Source organism: Thalassophryne amazonica, chromosome 10 (assembly GCF_902500255.1).
Source record: "Thalassophryne amazonica chromosome 10, fThaAma1.1, whole genome shotgun sequence".
Taxonomy (NCBI): domain Eukaryota; kingdom Metazoa; phylum Chordata; class Actinopteri; order Batrachoidiformes; family Batrachoididae; genus Thalassophryne; species Thalassophryne amazonica.
In genome coordinates this window covers 114111753-114138968 of record NC_047112.1, presented here as the reverse complement: position 1 = coordinate 114138968, position 27216 = coordinate 114111753, and the positions used below count along the sequence as shown (strand labels likewise).

The window sequence follows — 27216 nt, the reverse complement described above, 5'->3', positions numbered from 1 at the left end:
ATTTGGTCATAACTGTTTCAGAGTTTCTCAGCAAATAATTCTGATACCTACCTAAATATAAGAAAACTGAGGATACAAAGCTGTAAATTGCTCCCAAAAAGGACAAAGTTGAGGCATGGGTATCAGGTGCTGTGATCTTTCTCCAAGGTGAAGCTCTGTCGACTTCTCCAGCGCAACATTTTGAGGAAGTTCAGACTTGCATTGAACACTTTATCGTGTTCAAACACCATTTTGTAAAACGTGTCAATTGGTAGGTCACCACTGGGATCGGCGTATTTGAGAGTGGTCATCGGTGTGTAGAGAGCATTTGTCTGGTGACGAAAAGGAGGATTCTCCATGATGATGATCTTGTGTGTATGCTGGGAGCAAAAAAGATGTGACTGTGATTATCCAGCAATTCTTATATGTGCAGTGTAAGTTAAGAAGCAAACTGTACCTCTGCTATATCGTCAGCACTCTGCCCAAGGCTTTCAAAGATCTGGTAGTAGTTCTTCAGGTAGATGTTAGTGAACATGTCAGCAGTCACTTTATCAGCTTTGCTGAGATCAGTCTTCAAGCCCTCCTCATACACTTTACGCTCAAACTCTGTTATGACTGGTCCTGGCTCAATCAGGGTGATACTGGGACAAGAAAAGAACAGAGTACAATACAGGCAGGATATTGGATAGTGGCTTCACCTCTGTTACATAATGCAACAGGTAACACAGGAGTTAGATCCCCTTTAGTTTGCATACCAGGAACATATGATAGTGGATGATGCTGTACTGAAAAAAAATGCTGCTTTGGATCAACTTTAAAAAATTGATGTAATTTGTTACAGCTAATTTTTTTTAGTTTCTCACAATGTATATTTATGATTTTGTAAAGTGATACCAGCAGATTTAAACTGGAAACCACAGTTTTCCATTAGACCAATGTAAATAAGTACTTTGAATGAAGTGCACTGTGTTTCACTTTTTTCAGTGTATGTTGCACCGGGTACATGCCTACTTGGAGGTTTCTGGTACCTATGTGAGGATTTTTTTTTTTTTTTTTACTTTTCCAGTGTGTTTAATACCATTCAGCCCTCCATGCTGAGAGAGAAGTTTGAAAATATGGGTGTGGCCATCTCCTTAATTTCATGGATTATGGACTATCTCACATCAACATCACAGTTTGTCAGGTCGGGGACTGGTGTTTCAGAGACACAGGAGAGTACAACCCCAGTTCCAGTGAAGTTGGGACATTGTGTGAAATGTAAATAAAAACAAAATACAATGATTTGCAAATCCTCTTTGACCTATATTCAATTGAATACATCACAAAGACAAGATATTTAATATTCAAACTGATAAACTTTATTGTTTTTGTGCAAATATTTGCTAATTTTGAAATGGATACCTGCAACACGTTTCAAAAAAGCTGGACAGTGGTATGTTTCCCACTGTGTTACATCACCTTTCCTTCTAACAACACTCAATAAGCGTTTGGGAACTGAGGACACTCATGACTGGGTATTAAAGGAGCATCCCCAAAAGTCTCAGCCATTCACAAGCAAAGATGGGGTGAGGATCACCACTTTGTGAACACCTGCGGGAAAAAATAGTCCAACAGTTTGAGAACAATGTTTCTCAACATTCAATTGCAAGGAATTTAGGGATTTCATCATCTACAGTCCATAAAATAATCAGAAGATTCAGAGAATCTCGAGAACTTTGTACAAGCGGCAAGGCCGAAAACCAACATTGAATGCCCGTGACTTTCAATCCTTCAGGTGGCACTGCATTAAAAACCGATGTCATTGTGTAAAGGATCTTACAATGTGGGCTCAGGAACACTTCAGAAAACCATTGTCAGTTAACACAGTTTGTCGCCACATCTACAAGTGCAAGTTAAAACTCTACCACGGAAAATGAAAGTCATATATCAACAACATCCAGAAACGCCACCGCCTTCTCTGGGCCTGAGCTCATTTGAAATGAACAGACGCAAAGTGGAAAAGTGTGCTGTGGTCTGATGAGTCCACATTTCAAATTGTTTTTGGAAATCATGGACAAAAGAGGAAAAAGACCATCCAGATTGTTACCAGCGCAAAGTTCAAAAGCCGGCATCTGTGATGGTATGGGGGTGTGTTAGTGCCCATGGAATGCTGAAAGGTACATACAGGTTTTGGAGCAACACATGCTGCCATCCACGCAATGTCTTTTTCAGGGACGTCCCTGCTTATTTCAGCAAGAAAATGCCAAGCCACATTCTGCACGTGTTACAACAGCGTGGCTTCATAGTAAAAGAGCGCGGGTACTAGACTGGCCTGCCTGCAGTCCAGACCTGTCGCCCATTGAAAATGTGTGGCGCATTATGAAGTGCAAATACGACAACGGAGACCCCGGACTGTTGAACAACTGAAGTCGTACATCAAGCAAGAATGGGAAAGAATTCCACCTACAAAGCTTCAACAATTAGTGTCCTCAGTTCCCAAACGCTTATTGAGTGTTGTTAGAAGGAAAGGTGATGTAACACAGTGGTAAACAGACCACTGTCCCAGCTTTTTTGAAACGTGTTGCAGGCATCCATTTCAAAATGAGCAAATATTTGCACAAAAACAATAAAGTTTATCAGTTTGAACATTAAATATCTTGTCTTTGTGATGTATTCAATTGAATATAGGTTGAAGAGGATTTGCAAATCATTGTATTCTGCTTTTAATTTACATTTTACACAACGTCCCAACTTCATTGGAATTGGGGTTTTAGCATGGGAGCCCCACAGGGCACTGTTTTGGCTCCGTTGCTGTTCCCAATATAGACATCTGACTACAGATACAACTCTGAGTCTTGCCACATTCAGAAGTATTCAGATGATACTGCTGTGGTGGCATCTGTGTGAAGTGGACAGGAGGTGGAACACGGGGACCTTGTGGAAGCCTTCAGTGATTGGAGTGTTAAGTAAAGCCTCCTCCTGAACACCACCAAGACTAAGGAGATGGTGGTTGATTTTTCGAAGATCAAAGTCACCTTGTCCGCCTGTTTGGCTATGAGAGGGAAATTATTGAGGTTGTCCAGAACTACAGATATTTGGATGTAGTTCTGGACTATAAGCTGGACTGGTCTGTGAACATGGCTGCTCTTATAAGAAGGGACAGAGCTGCCTCTTCTTCCTCAGGAGACTTAAATCTTTTAATCTTTTGATGTCTGCAGTGAGCTGCTGTTCATCTTTTATCAGACTGGTAGCGAGTGCCCTGTTTTCTGCTGCAGTATGTTGGGGAGGCAGTATGGCAATCAAAAACAGCGGATGCCTGGACAAACTGGTTAAAAGGTTCGGTGCTGGGCAGGAGACTTGATTTACTGAAAACTGTGGTGGAAGGACATGGAGCAACCTCTAAGTTATAAAGAACAATGTGAATCACCCCACAATGTTTTGGACGAGCAAAGGAGCAGTTGCAGTGCGCTGCAGGACTGAGAGGTTCAGGAGAACCTTTGTTCCCACAGACATCAGACTTTTTAATGCCTCTTGATACCACTACAGCCTTTGTATCTAGTTTTATCTTTTTATCTTTTTCACCTCCAGAGACTTTTCTTTGCTTACACTATGCAGCACTGTTAATTTAATTTATTTATATATACTTTAGTTGTAAGCGGTGTGTTGTTTTTATGTGATTGGCTTTTTTTTTTTTTTTTTACTAATATTCCATATTTCAACACCCTGCACAGTTATTCCTTTAAGTATTTAGTGATGCAAAAACGTAAGACCCCAAGATCAGAGAAGTGAGAAGCCTGGGTAGGGCAGAGTCCCATGACAAATCTACATCTGACAGTTTACATCCCGATTCAAACATCAAGGAAATTCGGCCTGATGTATTAAAACAGCAGTCCCACGATTACAAACGAGTGTAACTTGATTATTGTCAAGTGTTGCTGGTTGTTGCCCAATGCATCAGATTATGTACACGTGTTTGTAAATGTACACAAGGCCAGGAAGGATGTTCGCCAATGAACAGAGGTAGAGAAGGACATCATGAGTCACAGGTCCTGGATGAATAAAAAGTACAGGATGTCCATCACTGAAGCCCTGGAAACTGCCAAACAAAGGCTCACAGCTCTGGCTACTCGGCTGAGGAGATACACCAGAGAAGCAGAGGCCAAGAGAATAATCAGTCTGTTCTCCAATGACCCATCTAGGGTGTACTCCCAGCGGAAAGGGGAAAAGAGTAACACAAGAACAGACCTGCCCAGAACTAAGACTGAGCGTTACTGGAAGAACATCTGGGAGTTAAGAGGCATCAAACACCACCAATGTCAAGTGGCTGGTGGACCTAAGAGCACACCATAGCAACCTCCCAGAAGAGAAGAGAAGAGACTTTATTGTCATTGTACATATAAACATACAACAAAATTTGTCCTCTGCATTTAACCCATCTAATTACGAGGTCTCTTAGATAATAAACCGACCCTTGTATTTTTTTAACTATATGGATTTGAATGACGTGCGATTACACCAATCATGCTTGAACCCTCGTGCGCATGCGTGAGTTTTTTCACGCGTCGGTGACGTCATTTCCCTGTGGGCAGGCCTTGAGTGAGATGTGGTCCCGCCCTCTCGGCTGAATTCCTTTGTTTCACACGCTGCTCGAGACGGCGCGCGTTGCTTTATCAACATTTTTTCTGGACCTGTGAGGAATATCCGAGTGGACACTATTCGAGAAATTAAGCTGGTTTTCGGTGAAAAGTTTAACGGCTGATGAGAGATTATGGGGTGTTTCTGTCGCTGTAAGGACTTCCCACGGAGCGGGACGTCCTGCAGCGCTTCCAGGCGCTGTCGTCGGCCTGTTTCGACCTGAAAACATCCTAATTTAAGGCTTAATTCACCCAGGACGTTGTGAGAGAACAGAGAAGATTCAGAAGAGGCCGGCATGAGGACTTTATGCGGACATTCCACTGTTTAAGGACATTTTTTAATGAAAGACGTGCGCGCAAATTTGCCGAGTCGTTTCCGTGACGACTCGGCAAATCTGTGTGCGCCGCGACAGGAAAAACACCTCCGTGTTGAAAACCATTTGTAAAATTCAGGCGGCTTTTGATGGCTTTCAACAAGTGAGTAGCTGAGAAATTGTTTAACAGCTTGGGCATGTTCTAACTTCAATCAATCAATCAGTTTTTTTTTATATAGCGCCAAATCACAACAAACACTTGCCCCAAGGCGCTTTATATTGTAAGGCAAGGCCATACAATAATTATGTAAAACCCCAACGGTCAAAACAACCCCCTGTGAGCAAGCACTTGGCTACAGTGGGAAGGAAAAACTCCCTTTTAACAGGAAGAAACCTCCAGCAGAACCAGGCTCAGGGAGGGGCAGTCTTCTGCTGGGACTGGTTGGGGCTGAGGGAGAGAACCAGGAAAAAGACATGCTGTGGAGGGGAGCAGAGATCGATCACTAATGATTAAATGCAGAGTGGTGCATACAGAGCAAAAAGAGAAAGAAACAGTGCATCATGGGAACCCCCCAGCCGTCTAAGTCTATAGCAGCATAACTAAGGGATGGTTCAGGGTCACCTGATCCAGCCCTAACTATAAGCTTTAGCAAAAAGGAAAGTTTTAAGCCTAATCTTAAAAGTAGAGAGGGTGTCTGTCTCCCTGATCTGAATTGGGAGCTGGTTCCACAGGAGAGCAGCCTGAAAGCTGAAGGCTCTGCCTCCCATTCTACTCTTACAAACCCTAGGAACTACAAGTAAGCCTGCAGTCTGAGAGCGAAGCCCTCTATTGGGGTGATATGGTACTACGAGGTCCCTAAGATAAGATGGGACCTGATTATTCAAAACCTTATAAGTAAGAAGAAGAATTTTAAATTCTATTCTAGAATTAACAGGAAGCCAATGAAGAGAGGCCAATATGGGTGAGACATGCTCTCTCCTTCTAGTCCCCGTCAGTACTCTAGCTGCAGCATTTTGAATTAACTGAAGGCTTTTCAGGGAACTTTTAGGACAACCTGATAATAATGAATTACAATAGTCCAGCCTAGAGGAAATAAATGCATGAATTAGTTTTTCAGCATCACTCTGAGACAAGACCTTTCTAATTTTAGAGATATTGCGTAAATGCAAAAAAGCAGTCCTACATATTTGTTTAATATGCACTTTGAATGACATATCCTGATCAAAAATGACTCCAAGATTTCTCACAGTATTACTAGAGGTCAGGGTAATGCCATCCAGAGTAAGGATCTGGTTAGACACCATGTTTCTAAGATTTGTGGGGCCAAGTACAATAACTTCAGTTTTATCTGAGTTTAAAAGCAGGAAATTAGAGGTCATCCATGTCTTTATGTCTGTAAGACAATCCTGCAGTTTAGCTAATTGGTGTGTGTCCTCTGGCTTCATGGATAGATAAAGCTGGGTATCATCTGCGTAACAATGAAAATTTAAGCAATACCGTCTAATAATACTGCCTAAGGGAAGCATGTATAAAGTGAATAAAATTGGTCCTAGCACAGAACCTTGTGGAACTCCATAATTAACCTTAGTCTGTGAAGAAGATTCCCCATTTACATGAACAATTAGACAAATATGATTCAAACCACCGCAGTGCAGTGCCTTTAATACCTATGGCATGCTCTAATCTCTGTAATAAAAGTTTATGGTCAACAGTATCAAAAGCAGCACTGAGGTCTAACAGAACAAGCACAGAGATGAGTCCACTGTCTGAGGCCATAAGAAGATCATTTGTAACCTTCACTAATGCTGTTTCTGTACTATGATGAATTCTAAAACCTGACTGAAACTCTTCAAATAGACCATTCCTCTGCAGATGATCAGTTAGCTGTTTTACAACTACCCTATCAAGAATTTTTGAGAGAAAAGGAAGGTTGGAGATTGGCCTATAATTAGCTAAGATAGCTGGGTCAAGTGATGGCTTTTTAAGTAATGGTTTAATTACTGCCACCTTAAAAGCCTGTGGTACATAGCCAAATAATAAAGATAGATTGATCATATTTAAGATCGAAGCATTAAATAATGGTAGGGCTTCCTTGAGCAGCCTGGTAGGAATGGGGTCTAATAGACATGTTGATGGTTTGGATGAAGTAACTAATGAAAATAACTCAGACAGAACAATCTGAGAGAAAGAGTCTAACCAAATACCGGCATCACTGAAAGCAGCCAAAGATAACGATACGTCTTTGGGATGGTTATGAGAAATTTTTTCTCTAATAGTTAAAATTTTGTTAGCAAAGAAAGTCATGAAGTCATTACTACTTAAAGTTAATGGAATACTCAGCTCAATAGAGCTCTGACTCTTTGTCAGCCTGGCTACAGTGCTGAAAAGAAACCTGGGGTTGTTCTTATTTTCTTCAATTAGTGATGACTAGAAAGATGTCCTAGCTTTACGGAGGGCTTTTTTATAGAGCAACAGACTCTTTTTCCAGGCTAAGTGAAGATCTTCTAAATTAGTGAGACGCCATTTCCTCTCCAACTTACGGGTTATCTGCTTTAAGCTACGAGTTTGTGAGTTATACCACGGAGTCAGGCACTTCTGATTTAAAGCTCTCTTTTTCAGAGGAGCTACAGCATCCAAAGTTGTCTTCAATGAGGATGTAAAACTATTGACGAGATACTCTATCTCACTTACAGAGTTTAGGTAGCTACTCTGCACTGTGTTGGTATATGGCATTAGAGAACATAAAGAAGGAATCATATATGTTGTGATTTGGCGCTATATAAAAAAATTGATTGATTGATATCCTTAAACCTAGTTACAGCGCTTTCTGAAAGACTTCTAGTGTAATGAAACTTATTCCCCACTGCTGGGTAGTCCATCAGAGTAAATGTAAATGTTATTAAGAAATGATCAGACAGAAGGGAGTTTTTCCTTAACTTGCCCGTTAAGGTTTCCAACGGAGGTGTTTTTCCTGTCGCGACCCCCCGCGGTCGGGTCCGGCCCGACATGCGACTCTGCCCGCACGTTCTTTCATTACAAAATGTCCGTTAACAATGGAATGTCCGAATAAACTCCTCATGCCGACTTCTTCTGAAAGTTCTCTGTTCTCTGATGACTTCCTGGGTCAACAGAGCCTGAAATGTGGAAGTTTTCAACTTGAAACAGTGAGACGCTGCCGCCTCGAAGCGCAGATCGCCGTCAGGCGCCGTGGGCCATCCTTACGGCGACACTACCAGACCAAAATCTCTCATCAGCCGTTAAAATTTTTACCGAAAACCAGCTGAATTTATCGAATGGTGTCCACTCAGTTGTGCCTTACAGTTTTGAAAAAATTTTGATCAAACAAAGCAGCAGTCTCAGAGCCATTCCTAAACAATGAAAAAATCGACGAGAGAGTGGGCGACTCCTCACTCAAAGACTGCCCACGGGCGAATGATGTAACCGACAGGCGTGAAAAAACTCTCGCATGCCCACGAGGGTTCAAGCATGTCTGATGTAATCACACGTGATTCAAATCCATATGGTTTTTGAAAAAAATAATAAGGTCGAATACTTTTCTAATAGACCTCGTACAGTTTGACACAATCCAACCACAAGGGGCAGTGGGCAGCCACAGTCTGCGCCCATGGACCAACTCCAGCAACTCCAAATCATGTAGAGATGCCATCTTGGTCAAGGTCAGAGATAGAAGCAGACTATAAATGAACATCAGCCAGTCATCATCACAAAGTCATCCAACAATGGGTCTCAAAAAACTGACTCACTGGATTGGATTTACATCTAATAAACATATCTAGTCCCAACTAAATTAAATTAAATGATCTTGCATGGATGTGCTTCACTTGGGTTGGGGCTACATACATTTATTAGATGGAAATCCTGCTCGTCACTGAACTGAGTTCATCCAATGAGTCATTGTTTTGAGTGAGTAATGAAGAGCAGGAGAGCACCAGGGCCTGATATGATCCACATCTAGTGACTGACGAAGCTAATGGTTTTTAACTTTTGTGTGCTTTTATCTGTGCAATTTTAAACTCACACAATAACTGTTATGTTAAGTTATGCCGTTAGCATTCAACATTAAATCCAACAAGTTTCACTCAGCATGTCTATTGCAACAGTGGTGTGTGATCCGTTAGGACTAGGGATGTGGAGATTAATCGATACGAATAGGTATCTAGATACAAATGTGCGTGATGCGAGTGTATCAATTCATTAAGTGTGCATCATTTCAATTGATGGATGAAATTGCGATGGATTGGTCGTTGCGTGCTTGCTTTGATGTTTTTCCGACGCACATTGAATGCATCATGGACGGAAGCCTGAAAGCACATTTATACTGCAACAAATCTATTTCAAAATGGAGGCCCGCGATAATGGAGTTGTAGGAGATTTTGATACACCTAAAATATTTAAATCAGGTGTTTGGAATTATTTTGGCTTTTTTGCCCCCTAACTTGGCAAAACTAGTATCTCATATTACCTTTTCCATGGCGGTACTCTGTCAGTGAGTAACTCACTTTAAATCACTCGTTGAGAGTGATGTTGTTTTACTGATTACTGTTTAAGTTCTGACAGTGTGATCAAACAGGTTCCAAATGTGAGGGAACTGATTCCTGTTCCTTAATGTTGAATCTGGTAAATTTGCTACTTATAGGGAGTAAAACAAATTCTCTGCCTCGAATAGAATCAGAAGAAGAAGAAGAAGAATACCACTGTACCATACCAAATTTCAGCTTCTTATTTTCTATTTAAATTTTTGGTATAATTTCTTTGCATCGTGTTGAGTTGCGTCGTATTGCACCAAATCGCACCAAATTGAATCACCATCAATTACATATCAAATCGCATCAAATCGGAAACAGGGGTCAATTGTATTGCATCGTATCATTAGAATCATTATGTATTGCTATATATGTGTTGTGTGTTGGGGGGTTTGGCTGGACATTTTGGTGTTGTTTTCTTTTCTTTGCTCTCCAGGTGGTATGCAAACTGTTTTTTTCTGTGGAGAAGGTGCTGGCGGAAGAGTCCTTCACCTTCATCAGAACTGTTGGCTGCACCTGTGGATGATGCTCACGTGCAAACTTAAAGACTTTCAGCTGAAGCAGATAATGAGATGGCGTTCTGCATTTAAGCCATGAGTGATTCGAGCAGAATTGCCGGGAACTCGACCTTGTGACGTTCGTTTATGAGACGCTGAGAACCGCGCCAGGGTTTGACACATCGTGCCTGTGAAGGATGATGGGTGAGGGACACATGCTGTCAGCACACATCAGAGGTGATGATTGTCTGAATAAGTGTTAACAGTAATTTGGTATTTTGTTACGCAGTATATTTGAACATTGATGAGAATTGTGCAGTTTACTCCTCACTGTCGTGGCGTACGGATTGATGATCCTCCACCTGTTGTGAGAAGCTGCTCATTTACATAAAGTTTAAATTCAGACCTGAATGTGTTGCTGATAGTGTGTGCCTTTGAAGGATATTTATTGTAGCTCTGTTGACTTACCTCACCTTTTCCGTCCTTCACAGAGTCAGTTTGTCGTATCCACCTGGGGGGTGTTCGGCGGTGAATCTGAGTCCAGAAGCGCCGGGCTTTGATCCATTTGGGCGCTGGAGAGCGCGCCGTCCTTCACCTCGCCAGACAACCGAACATTTATGTTGTACACAAATTATTGCACAGGAGGGAAATAAATTTGTTTTGTTTTTGGAACCGCTTTCTGGTTATTTAGTGCTGGGCCCTTGTCAGATGCTGGTTCGGATCTCTGATCCGCGTCAGCTCATAACAATATGTATCGTATTGCTTGGTAGTGTATAGAGATGCGTATTGAATCGTTGTCAGTGATGAGATTCACCTGCCTAGTTAGGATGTTTCACCGTACAACAAGCCAGATTATTCCAGGTGTTTGTCATAAAATACTGCAAACTAGACCACCGTGCTTCCTTCCATTGCTATCAATCAATCAATCAATTTTTTTTTTATATAGCGCCAAATCACAACAAACAGTTGCCCCATGGCGCCTTATATTGTAAGGCAAGGCCATACAATAATTACGGAAAAACCCCAATGGTCAAAACGACCCCCTGTGAGCAAGTACTTGGCAACAGTGGGAAGGAAAAACTCCCTTTTAACAGGAAGAAACCTCCAGCAGAACCAGGCTCAGGGAGGGGCAGTCTTCTGCTGGGACTGGTTGGGGCTGAGGGAGAGAACCAGGAAAAAGACATGCTGTGGAGGGGAGCAGAGATCAATCACTAATGATTAAATGCAGAGTGGTGCATACAGAGCAAAAAGAGAAAGAAACAGTGCATCATGGGAACCCCCCAGCAGTCTAAGTCTATAGCAGCATAACTAAGGGATGGTTCAGGGTCACCCGATCCAGCCCTAACTATAAGCTTTAGCAAAAAGGAAAGTTTTAAGCCTAATCTTAAAAGTAGAGAGGGTGTCTGTCTCCCTGATCTGAATTGGGAGCTGGTTCCACAGGAGAGGAGCCTGAAAGCTGAAGGCTCTGCCTCCCATTCTACTCGAACAAACCCTAGGAACTACAAGTAAGCCTGCAGTTTGAGAGCGAAGCGCTCTATTGGGGTGATATGGTACTATGAGGTCCCTAAGATAAGATGGGACCTGATTATTCAAAACCTTATAAGTAAGAAGAAGAATTTTAAATTCTATTCTAGAATTAACAGGAAGCCAATGAAGAGAGGCCAATATGGGTGAGATATGCTCTCTCCTTCTAGTCCCTGTTAGCACTCTAGCTGCAGCATTTTGAATTAACTGAAGGCTTTTCAGGGAACTTTTAGGACAACCTGATAATAATGAATTACAATAGTCCAGCCTAGAGGAAATAAATGCATGAATTAGTTTTTCAGCATCACTCTGAGACAAGACCTTTCTAATTTTAGAGATATTGCGCAAATGCAAAAAAGCAGTCCTACATATTTGTTTAATATGCGCATTGAATGACATATCCTGATCAAAAATGACTCCAAGATTTCTCACAGTATTACTAGAGGTCAGGGTAATGCCATCCAGAGTAAGGATCTGGTTAGACACCATGTTTCTAAGATTTGTGGGGCCAAGTACAATAACTTCAGTTTTATCTGAGTTTAAAAGCAGGAAATTAGAGGTCATCCATGTCTTTATGTCTGTAAGACAATCCTGCAGTTTAGCTAATTGGTGTGTGTCCTCTGGCTTCATGGATAGATAAAGCTGGGTATCATCTGCGTAACAATGAAAATTTAAGCAATGCCGTCTAATAATACTGCCTAAGGGAAACATGTATAAAGTGAATAAAATTGATCCTAGCACAGAACCTTGTGGAACTCCATAATTAACCTTAGTCTGTGAAGAAGATTCCCCATTTACATGAACAAATTGTAATCTATTAGATAAATATGATTCAAACCACCGCAGCGCAGTGCCTTTAATGCCTATGGCATGCTCTAATCTCTGTAATAAAATTTTATGGTCAACAGTATCAAAAGCTGCACTGAGGTCTAACAGGACAAGCACAGAGATGAGTCCACTGTCTGAAGCCATAAGAAGATCATTTGTAAGCTTCACTAATGCTGTTTCTGTACTATGATGAATTCTAAAATCTGACTGAAACTCTTCAAATAGACCATTCCTCTGCAGATGATCAGTTAGCTGTTTTACAACTACCCTTTCAAGAATTTTTGAGAGAAAGGAAGGTTGGAGATTGGCCTATAATTAGCTAAGATAGCTGGGTCAAGTGATGGCTTTTTAAGTAATGGTTTAATTACTGCCACCTTAAAAGCCTGTGGTACATAGCCAACTAATAAAGATAGATTGATCATATTTAAGATCGAAGCATTAATTAATGGTAGGGCTTCCTTGAGCAGCCTGGTAGGAATGGGGTCTAATAGACATGTTGATGGTTTGGAGGAAGTAACTAATGAAAATAACTCAGACAGAACAATCGGAGAGAAAGAGTCTAACCAAATACCGGCATCACTGAAAGCAGCCAAAGATAACAATACGTCTTTGGGATGGTTATGAGTAATTTATATATATATATATATATATATATATATATATATATATATGGAATATCTGGAATGGATAGTCTCACAGGACATGTTGTGGCATGTCCAGCTGTTACACAATTTCTCGGATACTCACTCGAATGAAAGCCATTGAAAGGTGTCTGAATCTTCTGAATGGTTTCCAACACAGAGGTGTTTTTTTTGTTGCGCGCCATGAGCAGTTCCGTGCCAACGCGCGAAATCCTCCGCACGTCTTTCATTACAAAATCTCCTGTAACAGTGGAATGTGCCGCAAAAGTGCTATGTCCAGCTCTCTTGCCATTTCTGTGGTACAGTCACACGATGTCCCGGATCAACACAGCATTCAGTTTAGAAATGATCTGGTCGATCCAGCCTGTCGATGGCCGCTCGATGTGCCGCGCGCCCTCCGCCGTTGTGGGCCGTCTTTAAAAAGGTTTTAACAGTCCTTAATCCCTGTGACGCCGACAGAATCTTCACCGATATCCATCTGAATCTTTCGAATGGTTTCCAACTGGCTGTCTCTAACAGTTTCTGAAAAAAATTTCATGGAGCAAAGTGGCAGTTGCTCAGCCAGTTCCCAGACAAAAGAAATCCGATGAGGGGGGTGGACCAGTGCTCACTCAAAGCCTGCCCACAGGCAAATGACGCAACCGACAGGCGTGAAAAAACTCACGCATGCACACGAAGGTTCAAGCTTGGCTGATGCAATCCACGTGATTCAAAGCCATATAGTTTTTGAAAAAAATAAAAAGGTCCGTTACTTTTTGGACAGACCTCGTATTTGGACATTGCTTGAGCTGAGGTACCAAACTATTCCACAGCTTAATGCCACACACGGACACACATAAACTTTTCCTGGTAGTTCTCACTGCCTTGACTTTAAAGTTACCACATCCCCTAAAATTATAGCTCCCTTCTCTCTGAGTGAAGAGACTCAGAATATTACTAGGTAATGAGTTTTTAGTGGCTTTACATAATAATTGTGCATTGTAGAAATTAACCAAATCTGGCATTTTCAACAATTTGGATTGCAAAAATAGACTGTGTGATCGAGATATCCTACCTTATAGATGATTCTTATTGCACACTTTTGGAGTATACAGAGGGGATGTAGCAAACCTTTGTAATTGTTGTCCCAGATTTCTATACAGTATGTTAAATATAGAGAGACTAAAGAACAATACAATAAATATAATGCATTATGATCCAGAAAATATTTTGCTTTGTACATAATAGAGACATTCTTGGAAACTTTTTTATGTATGTGGCTGATATGAGACCTCCAGCTTAATTTACTATCAATGGTTATCCCCAAAAATTTGATTTCTGACACTTTATCTATTTCGACACCATCTATATTTATTGGTAAATTAGAATTGTCATTATGATTTCCGAAAAAAATGACTTTAGTCTTATTTATATTTAGGGATAATTTATTAATATTCAACCAGGTTTTCAGCTTAATTAATTCACTATTTACCACATTAATAAGTTTGCTATAATTATCACAGGAATAGAATATATTGGTGTCATCTGCAAATAATAATAATTTTAATAATTGTGACACATTAAAATTGTCATTTATATAAAGATTAAAAAATGTGGACCCAGTATGGATCCCTGTGGGACCCCACAAGCGATGCCCAAACATGCAGATTTGAATGCACCCATCTGCACAAACTGTTAAATAGCTTTGAATCCAGTTCCAAGCCACTCCCCTGATACCATATCTTTCCAGTTTATTGAGTAGAATTGAGTGATTAAGTGTGTCAAACGCTTTCTTTAAATCAATGAATATTCCAACTATATAGTTTTTACTATGTATCTAAGGTGTTTGTGATCTCTTCTATTGCTTCAATTATTGCAAGTGAAGTTGACCTTCCAGACCTAAACCCATATTGACTTTCGTTAATTATGTTATATTTTCTATAAAGGATTCTAACCTGTTGTTAAAAAGGTTTTCTAAAATTTTGGAAAATTGTGGGAGTAGAGAGACCGGTCTGTAGTTTGTGAAGATGTGTTTATTTCCATTTTTGTATAGTGGAATAACTTTTGCCATTTTCGCTTTGTTCGGGAATGTCCCAGTTTGAAATGACAAGTTACATATATGAGTCAGGGGTTTTGATATGCTTTTAATTATGCTTCATATCTATGTCATAACAGTCAGTTGATTTTTTATTTTTACATTTATTAACAATATATATTATTTCGGCTTCACTAACACTGGAGAGAAACATTGTGTTTGGATTGATTTTTATGAGTGATTCCTGCTCCTTGTTACCACCTTCGGGAATTTTTGCTGCCAAGTCAGGTCCAATATTAACAAAGAAGTTATTAAAACCATTAACTATGTTATACATATTATAGATGTCCCTGTTCTTATCAATAAAATAATTTGAATAAGAATGACCTCTTACCTTATTTTTGATTATAGTGTTAAGAATTTCCCAGATTCTCTTGGTGTCATTTTTATTATTATTTAATAGATTGGTATAATATAATTTCTTGCTGGCTCTAATTATATTAGTTAGTTTGTTTTTATATAATTTATATCTATGTTCAGATTCTTTTGTCCTTAGTCTAACAAATTGTCTGTATAATGTATTCTTCTTTTTACAAGCATTTTGTAGACCTTTTGTTAACCATGGACTTTTGGCGACAGTACTGTTTTTGTTGACTTGGCGTATTGGACAGTTTATCTCATATAATGAACTGAAAATGTCTAGAAATTTATTGAAGGCACAATCCACATCATTCTCCCTGTACACAGTGTGCCAGTCTTATTTTGTTAAGTTATTATTGAGGTGATCTATTGCTTTTTGGGTTCTTACTCGTTTAAATGCAGAGTATTGGGGTTTTACTTGAAAATTACAATTGGAGTCATACACAGTGAACACAGGAAGATGGTCAGTTATGTCACAAACCAATAAACCACTTGTATTTTTAGTTTCTATGTTGTTTGTGAAGATGTTATCTATTAGAGTTGCACTATTCAGTGTAATTCTGCTTGGCCTGGTGATAACTGGGTATAAGCTCATGCTGTACATTGTGTTTATAAATTCGTCAGTTGATGTGTGTCTATTGGGGTTTATTAAATCAATGTTATAATCTCCACATATAAATATTTTTTTGTTATTTATTGATGAAAACATTTTGTCCACCCAGTTTGTAAATGTAGCCATATTTGAGCCTGGCGCCCTAAATAAACAACTTATAATAATGTTTTTCTTGTTTCCATTATAAACTTCTATTGATATACATTCTAACACATCTTTTATTGTTAATGTCATACTTTCTATTACCTTAAATTTAATATTTTTATGCACATATATAGCAACACCTCCATCTCCTTTATTCACTCTGTTGATGTAGTTTAGATTAGAACCATCCAACTCAAATTGTATCCCTTTTTGCACATTGAACCATGTTTCTGAAAGTGTGATTATACTAAAGGGTTTTGTAAACTGCTGGAGATATTCTTAGATACTGTTAAAGTTTGTGTACATACTTCTGCTGTTAAAGTGGATGATTGATAATTTCTTAAATCTTTATTTCCTTAAGCTGTAGGAAGCCTGTATCCAGTTGATTTTTGGTGATTGAACTGGTAACTCTCTCTCTCTCTCTCTCTCTCTCTCTCTCTCTCTCTCTCTCTCTCTCTCTCTCTCTCTCTCTCTCTCACACACACACACACACAGAGTACAATTCCATATTCTCCATCTAGCAGTACACTTGACAAGGAATACAATCACAAGGGGCTATAATCTGGATGGATTAACTATGTGGCTATAATCTACTTTACTACTTTGCATGAATCCACGCCACCTTTTGGTGAAGAAAAAGGAACTGCTCCACAATTCCCTTGTTGAGCTCGACACATCATCCTGAGTTTCACTGAAAAACCAGTGCAAAATGAGAAGCAATGTGTGATCAGGAGAAGTTAGTTTCTTACCTTAATTTAAACCTCAGTGCCTGCACTGCGAGACTTTCACAGAATCCTTCCACTGCAAACTTGGATGCTGCATAGACATCGTTGAATAAAATCCCTGAAAATCAGAGTGAGACATTGCAACGAGACTCCTGTACAATGATAATTAAAAGCTGACATGATGTTAATAAGACGTGTGGCTGCTCACCCTGGATGCCCATGACACTGCTAATTACAACAATATGACCTTTTTTCCTCCTCTTCATGTCTGGCAAAATTTCCTTGAGCAACCGTACAAGCCCAAAGAAGTTGGTGTCCATCACAGTCTTCATCTGATCTATAGACTGACACTCAATGGGGCCAATAAGACCCATTCCAGCGTTGCTTACTATGAAAAGTGAAGCATGACAAACAACACAATGAAGCCTAGGTGAATATAATTATAGAGTACTGATGGTGTAGTTGGCAGATGCATTAACGATTCAGATTTCCCATTTTTCTTGGAGGCTTGTGCTTACTAAGAATGTCCACTCTGCGCTCCGGCAGGCTGTCCACACAGGCTTTGATGGAGCTCTCGTCACACACGTCCAGCTGCTTAATTTCCAAGGTCCTGCCCAGAGTCCGACCTGCTGCCTCAATTAGGGCCTCACCCTTACTCAGGTTCCTCATGGTGGCATAAACTACACCACACAAAACACACGCACAAACATTTGAATTTTTTAAATCTTCCACTTTCATTACTTACCTTAAAGTAATGGTCAATGTTCCACATCTGCCCTTATGAAACAAAAATATATTGCAGTATATTAGAGAATATCATGCAATACATTTATCAATATATTTCCATATATGAGATTCTGCATTTATATTTTTGAATATATTGCAATATATCCGTAGACCATATATGTGTATATATTGGTAAATATAAAAATATATATTGCAATCAAGACCAAAGAGGCCACTATATTTTTACATGTAATAGTCTGACTTTATTTGCATCAATATACGGCAATATATATTGTGCCATATATGGTTATGTGTGTATATACGAGGTCTATTAGAAAAGAAACCGACAGTTTTATTTTTTTAAAAAACTATATGGATTTAAATCACGTGTGATTACATCAGCCATGCTTGAACCCTCGTGCGCATGCATGAGTTTTTTCACGCCTGTCGGTGACGTCATTCGCCTGTGAGCACGCCTTGTGGGAGGAGTGGTCCAGCCCCCTCGTCGGATTTTCATTGTCTGAGAAGTTGCTGAGAGACTGGCGCTGTGCTTGATCAAAATTTTTTCAAGAACTGTGAGGCACATCCGACTGGACACCATTCGAGAAATTCAGCTGGTTTTCGGTGTAAATTTTAACGGCTGATGAGAGATTTTGGATTGTTTCTATCGCTGTAAGGACTTCCCACAGAGCGGGACGTTGCACAGCGCTCCGAGGCGACGTCGTCATCCTGTTTCAAGCTGAAAACCTCCAAATTTAAGCCTCTGTTGACCCAGGACATCGTGAGAGAACAGAGAACTTTCAGAAGAGGTCGGAATCAGCAGTTTATCCGGACATTCCACTGTTAAAGGAGATTCTTTTAATGAAAGACGTGCGGACGGATTGGCGCGTCGGCTCGCAGCCGGTGTGGCGCACCCGCCACAGGAAAAACACCTCCGTGTTGATAACCATTTGTAAAATCCAGGCGGCTTTTGGTGGCTTTCAGTTGAGTGAGTATCTGAGAAATTGTTTAACAGCAGGGCATGTTCCAACTTGTCCTTAAGGCTTCCAACAGAGGTGTTTTTGCTGTGGCGGGCGCGCCGCGCCGGCTGCGAGCTGACACACCAATCCGTCCGCACGTCTTTCATTAAAAAAATGTCCTTTAACAGTGGAATGTCTGGATAAACTGCTGATTCCGACCTCTTCTGAAAGTTCTCTGTTCTCTCACGATGTCCTGGGTCAACAGAGGCTTAAATTTGGAGGTTTTCAGCTTGAAACAGGATGACGACGTCGCCTCAGTGCGCTGCGCAACGTCCCGCTCTGTGGGAAGTCCTTACAGCGATAGAAACAATGCAAAATCTCTCATCAGCCGTTAAAATTTACACCAAAAACCAGCTGAATTTCTCGAATGGTGTCCAGTCGGATGTGCCTCACAGTTCTTGAAAAAATTTTGATCAAGCACAGCGCCAGTCTCTCAGAAACTTCTCAGACAAGGAATTCCGATGAGGGGGCTGGACCACTCCTTCCACAAGGCGTGCTCACAGGCGAATGACGTCACCGACAGGCGTGAAAAAACTCTCGCATGCCTACGAGGGTTCAAGCTTGGCTGATGTAATCACACGTGATTCAAATCCATAAGGTTTTTTAAAAAAATAATAAGGTCAGATACTTTTCTCACAGACCTCGTATATATATATATATATACTCAACAAAAATATAAACGCAACACTTTTGCTTTTGCTCCCATTTTGTATGAGATGAACTCAAAGATCTAAAACTTTTTCCACATACACAATATCACCATTTCCCTCAAATATTGTTCACAAACCAGTCTAAATCTGTAATAGTGAGCACTTCTCCTTTGCTGAGATAATCCATCCCACCTCACAGGTGTGCCATATCAAGATGCTGATTAGACACCATGATTAGTGCACAGGTGTGCCTTAGACTGTCCACAATAAAAGGCCACTCTGAAAGGTGCAGTTTTGTTTTATTGGGGGGGATACCAGTCAGTATCTGGTGTGACCACCATTTGCCTCATGCAGTGCAAGAGAACACCTCTCCAACATGCCAAACGCCAGCGAATGTGAGCATTTGCCCACTCAAGTCGGTTACGACGACGAACTGGAGTCAGGTCGAGACCCCGATGAGGACGACGAGCATGCAGATGAGCTTCCCTGAGACGATTTCTGACAGTTTGTGCAGAAATTCTTTGGTTATGCAAACCGATTGTTTCAGCAGCTGTCCGAGTGGCTGGTCTCAGACGATCTTGGAGGTGAACATGCTGGATGTGGAGGTCCTGGGCTGGTGTGGTTACACGTGGTCTGTGGTTGTGAGGCTGGTTGGATGTACTGCCAAATTCTCTGAAACGCCTTTGGAGACGGCTTATAGTAGAGAAATGAACTTTCAATACACGAGCAACAGCTCTGGTTGACATTCCTGCTGTCAGCATGCCAATTGCACGCTCCCTCAAATCTTGCGACATCTGTGGCATTGTGCTGTGTGATAAAACTGCACCTTTCAGAGTGGTCTTTTATTGTGGGCAGTCTAAGGCACACCTGTGCACTAATCATGGTGTCTAATCAGCATCTTGATATGGCACACCTGTGAGGTGGGATGGATTATCTCAGCAAAGGAGAAGTGCTCACTATCACAGATTTAGACTGGTTTGTGAACAATATTTGAGGGAAAGGTGATATTGTGTATGTGGAAAAAGTTTTAGATCTTTGAGTTCATCTCATACAAAATGGGAGCAAAACCAAAAGTGTTGCGTTTATATTTTTGTTGAGTGTATATATATATATATATATATATATATATATATATATATATATATACACGAGGGCTGTCAATAAAGTAACAGTCCTTTTTATTTTTTTCAAAAACTATATGGATTTCATTCATATGTTTTTACGTCAGACATGCTTGAAACCCTCGTGCGCATGCGTGAGTTTTTCCACGCCTGTCGGTGACGTCATTCGCCTGTGAGCACTCCTTGTGGGAGGAGTCGTCCAGCCCCTCGTCGGAATTCCTTTGTCTGAGAAGTTGCTGAGAGACTGGCGCGTTGTTTGATCAAAATTTTTTCTAAACCTGTGAGACACATCGAAGTGGACACGGTTCGAAAAATTAAGCTGGTTTTCAGTGAAAATTTTAACGGCTGATGAGAGATTTTGAGGTGATTCTGTCGCTTTAAGGACTTCCCACAGTGCGAGACGTCGCTCAGCGCTCTCAGCCGCCGTCGTCAGCCTGTTTCAAGCTGAAACCTCCACATTTCAGGCTCTATTGATCCAGGACGTCGTGAGAGAACAGAGAAGTTTCAGAAGAAGTCGGTTTCAGCATTTTATCCGGATATTCCACTGTTAAAGGAGATTTTTTTAATGAAAGACGTGCGGACGGATCCGCGCGTCGGGACGCAGCCGGCGCGGAGCGGCGGCACAGGAAAAACACCTCCGTGTTGATAACCATTTGTAAAATCCAGGCGGCTTTTGATGGCTTTCAGTGGAGTGAGTATATGAGAAATTGTTTAACAGGCAGGACATGTTCCAACGTGTCCTTAAGGCTTCCAACAGAGGTGTTTTTCCTGTGGCGGAGCGTCGCGTCGGCTGCGTCCCGACGTGCGGACATTAAAAAAATCTCCTTTAACAGTGGAATATCCGGATAAAATGCTGAAACCGACTTCTTCTGAAACTTCTCTGTTCTCTCACGACATCCTGGATCAATAGAGCCTGAAATGTGGAGGTTTTCAGCTTGAACAGGCTGACGACGGCGCCTGGGAGCGCTGAGCGACGTCTCGCACCGTGGGAAGTCCTTAAAGCGACAGAATCACCTCAAAATCTCTCATCAGCCGTTAAAATTTTCACTGAAAACCAGCTTAATTTTTCGAACCGTGTCCACTTCGATGTGTCTCACAGGTTTAGAAAAAATTTTGATCAAACAAAGCGCCAGTCTCTCAGCAACTTCTCAGACAAAGGAATTCCGACGAGGGGCTGGACGACTCCTCCCACAAGGAGTGCTCACAGGCGAATGACATCACCGACAGGCGTGGAAAAACTCACGCATGCGCACGAGGGTTCAAGCATGTCTGACGTAAAAACATATGAATGAAATCCATATAGTTTTTGAAAAAAATAAAAAGGACCGTAACTTTATTGACAGCCCTCGTATATATGTTCAATTATATAAAACTGTTGCTGAAAGCTTGTTATTTTTATACCAGTATGTGTTGCACGGTGAAAGGTTGTATATATATATTGTTCAATTTCATAAAAGTGTTGCTGAACGTTTTAAGTTGCTTTAATTTAAATTTTGAATACCAGCATGTTGCACTGTGGAAGTTTGTTTCAGCTGAGTCTCTGAACATGTTCAAAGTTTGTACTGGTAAAATCTACTTCAACATCCTGAGGATTTGTGCCTCAAAAGAAAATAAAGGTGAATTTGATGGACACCCATGAGTTTGTGTTGATTATCGTATACATGTTTGTATTCATATAAGAAGTTCAGGGTGTTCTCCATATTATTTAACATATATTTAAAATGTATTGTACCATATATTAAACATTATAAATTTACATATATTTCATGTGTTTCCATATAATGTTACATATATTTACAATATATTCCACCATATATTGTGTATATATATTAACATATATTTAATGTATGTTTCCATATAATTTTCCACACATGTATAATACATTTACCATATATTGAACATATAAGTGACAATATATTTTTACATAAAATACCAATACATTTGCCCATATAAATTGCAATACATGATGGCTGATATTTAGAAACATAAAATTACATATATTTTGGGATATATAAACACATATATTATATATTCATGCTAAATATATTGTAATATATGGAAAGCGGCAATCATTTGTATATTTTACAATATATTGCAATATATTTTGTGAATATATAATATGGTGTGTAATATATGTATCAACAATATATTAATCCATGTATTTACAATATATAATGTATTGGAGGTAATAATGTATTGAAATATATTTCAATATATTAAAGAAAATATATTGGTAAATATATTTTCTTTTCGTAAGGGTGTCCATGGACAAGACTCTTACTTCACCTGTATTGTCCCAGTCCACCCAGCTGGAAGAATGTACCTTGGCTGGGGAAGTAACCTGTGTCAGACTGGTGTCCCATCCTGTAGACTCTCATCTGTGTCACAATATGGAAATTAGGCCAGTGCAGCACTTCCTTATTCTTATTCAATTACCCCTTAAGACACCCTGTTAACCCCCAAATCGTGAATCAGCTGCAAATCGTGAATTCTCCACAAACTGTTAATTGTTAATTAAATGTAGTTAAGTGATCAAATGTACATACATTTGCAATTTATGGTAATTTATTTAATTAATTTAAAGACTGATTTGTGCTTCTGCAGCTCTGTAACTCTGTGTCATGCAGTGACGTGCGTGACAGTTTTAAAGTTCTCCGTCTCTGGATTATGCTTTATTCTGGACTAATTTGACCCTCAGCAATCTTTTCTTTCTACAGTCATCACCTCCAAATCAAAGGTAAACTGTACACTTTCCTCTTTTGCCGACTTCGTGCTGTAAACGTGCGGAATTTTTAGATACATTTATCAGCGTGCACGCTATATAATATGATGGGAGATGAAGGATTAACTGCGGAAAAGTGTCAAATCACAGCCTTTTGTGTTTGATTTAACAGGTGCACGTCAGGCTTCAGGCCCCAGTCAGGGTTTGAAAAAATAAAAGGTCAGATTTTTAATCACAGAAATGACTCCGGTCCCACTTTCCTCACATTGGCGAGTGTCAGAGCTGAACTTTAATTTGTACCTCTGCACGTCCAGACTGCTCGGGGTTTTTAATGGAAATACATTGCGATCAGATCTGATGTGAGCCACATGTATGTAACGGATTAGTTACAGTCAGGATGCACTGAACATCTATGGGGAATCCTGCATCGGGACGTGTGCCTCATTAATGACCGGGTCAAAATTTCCTCTGAATTTTTTTTCTACCAAATGTATTTGATCCAAAATGTATCAAAATGTGATCTTGCGTGTGCACTGTAAAAACTATTAAAACATGATGAAAGATGAAGGATTGAAAGCAGCACAGTGTCAAATCACAGCCTGTTGCTGTGTCTGATTTAATGTCAGGCTGCAGCTCCGAGTCTGAGCACAGCGTGAAAAAATAAACGGTCTGACTTTTAATCAACAAAAAAAAACTCTGGTCCCACATGTGAGGGGTTTAATGGAAATTCATTAAGATCTGAGAGGACATTTTATCTGATGTACAAAATCTGTTATACACGGTGTTAAGAACAATAAAATACAATGCAACTCATTTTGTGAAATATATTTATGGTCAGATAAAAAAAACAAAAAAAAAACAAAAAAAACAGTCAAACACTTGTTTATCATTGTGGTTTTCCCCAAAATGCTGCCACATATGGGCATCCCACTTTTGGACACATATTTTCCCACATTGTTTCTTTTTGTTTTCACTCACTCATCTTCACCCCCTCATCTCGGATTGGGTCGTGGGGGGCAACAGCTCCAGTAGGGGACCCCAAACTTCCCTCTTCTGGGTCACATTGACCACCTCTGACTGGTGGATCCTGAGGTGTTCCCAGGCCACTGTGGAGATATAATCTCTCCACTTAGTCCTGGGTCTTCCTTGAATTATTCATATCCATCCATCCATCCATTTTCTTCCGCTTTATCCGGAGTCGGGTCGCGGGGGCAGCAGCACAAGCAAAGCTGCCCAGACCTCCCGATCCACACACACCTCCCCCAGCTCCTCTGGGGGAACCCCAAGGCGTTCCCAAGCCAGCCGAGAGATGTAGTCCCTCCAGCGTGTCCTGGGTCTTCCCCGGGGCCTCCTCCCAATGGGACGTGCCCGGAACACCTCTCCAGTGAGGCGTCCAGGGAGCATCCGGAAAAGATGCCCGAGCCACCTCAACTGACTCCTTTCGACGTGGAGGAGCAGCGGCACGACTCCGAGCTCCTCCCGAGTGACCGAGCTCCTCACCCTATCTCTAAGGGAGTGCCCAGCCACCCTGCGGGGGAAACTCATCTCGGTCGCTTGTACCCGCGATCTCGTTCTTTCAGTCATGAGCCAAATCTCCTGACCATAGGTGAGGATCGGAACGTAGATCGATCAGTAAATCGAGAGCTTTGCCCCCCTACTCAGCCCTCTCTTCACCACGACGGTCCAATACAGCGACCGTATCACTGCAGATGCTGCACTGATGCTCCATCCGTCCCTCACTCGTGCACAAGACCCCGAGATACTTAAACTCCTCCACTTGAGGCAAGGACACTCCACCAACCTGAAGACGGCAAAGCACCTTTTTCCGGTCGAGAACCATGGCCTCGGATTTGGAGGTGCTGATTTTCATCCCGGACGCCTCACACTCGGCTGCAAACCGCCCCAGTGCACGCTGAAGGTCCTGATTTGACGAAGCCAACAGAACCACATCGTCCGCAAACAGCAGTGACGAGATTCTGTGGTTCCCAAACCAGACCCCCTCTACACCCTGGCTGCGCCTAGAAATTCTGTCCATAAAAATAATGAACAGAACCGATGACAAAGGGCAGCCCTGGCGGAGGCCAACGTGCACTGGAAACAGGTTTGACTTACTACCGGCAATGCATTGCCGGAATTATTCATATAGGAATGTCAAATCATTATTCACACATTATGGCTGGTGAGAATTCTGGAATGGGAATCCAGCGTTTATGAACAACTGGATATGTGTACTATCCCATAAAAACCCCATTCTTGGACCACATTTAAAAATGATTTATTGGCCACACTCGTGAATTAAGATGATCCAAAATAACTTAACAAAAATGTCCACTTGTTAACTTAATTTAGACAAATTTGATTTACTTGGTTGTTACTCGCTAAGAACTTTAATGAGGTACAAACTTTTGTCAGAACAAGTGGAAGTAATTGACATACAAGAGATCACTGAGTGATATTTACCTAACGTGGAGCAGGTAGCACAGTGGGAAAATGGGCTACCAATATGTAGACCTGGGTTTGATTCTTCCTCACACTACCAGTATATGTCTTTGGACAAGACACTTAATCTGCATCGTCTCAGTCCAGCCAGCTGTAAACAGGTACCAGCCTTGGCTGAGAAAGTAATGTGCATCCGACTAGTGTTTAATTCGGGGAGGAGTTGTAGATCAGTTAACCACATACAGCAACACATCCAGGTACACGTACTATAAAATATAAAAATAGTTAAGCTACTGAATTTACAATTTATGATTTATTTAATTAATTTAAAGACTGATTTATGCTTCTCTGACTCTGTATCTCCGTGTTATGCAATGAAGTGTGTGACAGTTTTAAAGTTCTCCGTCTCTGGATTATGCTTTATTCTGGATTATTTGACCCTCAACAATCTTTTCTTTCCACAATCATCACCTCCAATTCAAAGGTAAGATGTACAATTTCATCTTTCTCTGACTCCATGTTGTAAATTTGCAGACTTTTCTGATCCATTTGTAATCAGCGTGCGCACTGCAAAAACTATTAAAATATGAAAGAATCAAAGCAGAAAAGTGTCAAATCACAGCCTTTTGCTGTGTCTGATTTAACAGGTGCACGTCAGACTGTGGGTTGGAGTCTGAGCACGGTGTGAAAAAAATAAACGGTCGGGCTTTTAATCATGGAAATGACTCCGGTCCCACATGCGAGGGGTTTTTAATGGAAATACATTGTGATCGGACGGGACATTTTATCCAATGTGAGCGAAAATATGTTATTTAAGGTGTTTATTAAATTGAAAACAATACAAAAACTTTGGGACTTTTTTTGTCCAGTAACTGCAAATATTATGTGATGACTGTTTAGGTGAGTTTTACTGTACATGGGACTGAACAATAAATTTACCTCTCAAAGCTTTGACAATGAAGTTGCTTCCATCCCACACAGCTGACTTTATTTTCCCAAATTTTTCTTCTGTTCGGACTCTAAAATGGACTCCACTTGTAGACTCTCACACACTTCACACTACACAATCCAGGGATAAGCACCTGCACCATCGGGCCTCAGGCCCTATGGAGGACTGATTTATTTACGGTGTTCTTCTTGTCCCCCTGCACTGCTTTGGTTTAAAGATGGTTCACATGAATCACAGACATTCCTCAACAATTTACAAGTTCCATCATATTTTTATTCATAAAAACTGCCTCACTCTTACTCTGCTTTTCTATTAGAATATATGTTTCACTCAGGACCATAATGTGATCATCACCAAAGTTTTTTAGTTTGGTTGTTCAAAAAAAAGATTGTTAAACATATATTGTTAAACAAGAATTCATTTAATTATTACTCAGCTGTAACAACATCATGCAATAAAACAAAATGAAATATAAATCTATAGTCAATAGATGAGACTTTAATCTGTTTATTTTTGGACAGCAATGATGCAGTTTGAAGAGATGTGGTGTTGACAAGGATGAAAGTTGTAGAATGTGGCTACTTTACCCATGAACCTCTTCTTCTCGTCCTTTGCAATGCGTGCAGCCAAGGCCAGGCCGATCCCGGAGGAGCAGCCTGTGATAAGAACAATCTTCTGGTTCATTGTGTTCAGCAGCGTTCGTCCTGCACTTCCAGATGATGAACAAGAACAA

At 40.6% G+C, this 27216-nt stretch overlaps 1 protein-coding gene across 1 annotated transcript; it reads right to left on the bottom strand.

Moving 5' to 3' along the window:
• Nucleotides 1–27216, bottom strand: zgc:109982 (uncharacterized protein LOC553564 homolog). The gene is made up of 6 exons (XM_034180729.1): nucleotides 27071–27216; nucleotides 17376–17537; nucleotides 17066–17245; nucleotides 16882–16975; nucleotides 437–620; nucleotides 1–359 (listed from the first exon to the last, which is right to left on the bottom strand). Exons 1-6 carry the CDS (start codon nucleotides 27165–27167, stop codon nucleotides 123–125), a joined length of 954 nt encoding a protein of 317 aa, XP_034036620.1. The 5' UTR covers nucleotides 27168–27216; the 3' UTR covers nucleotides 1–122.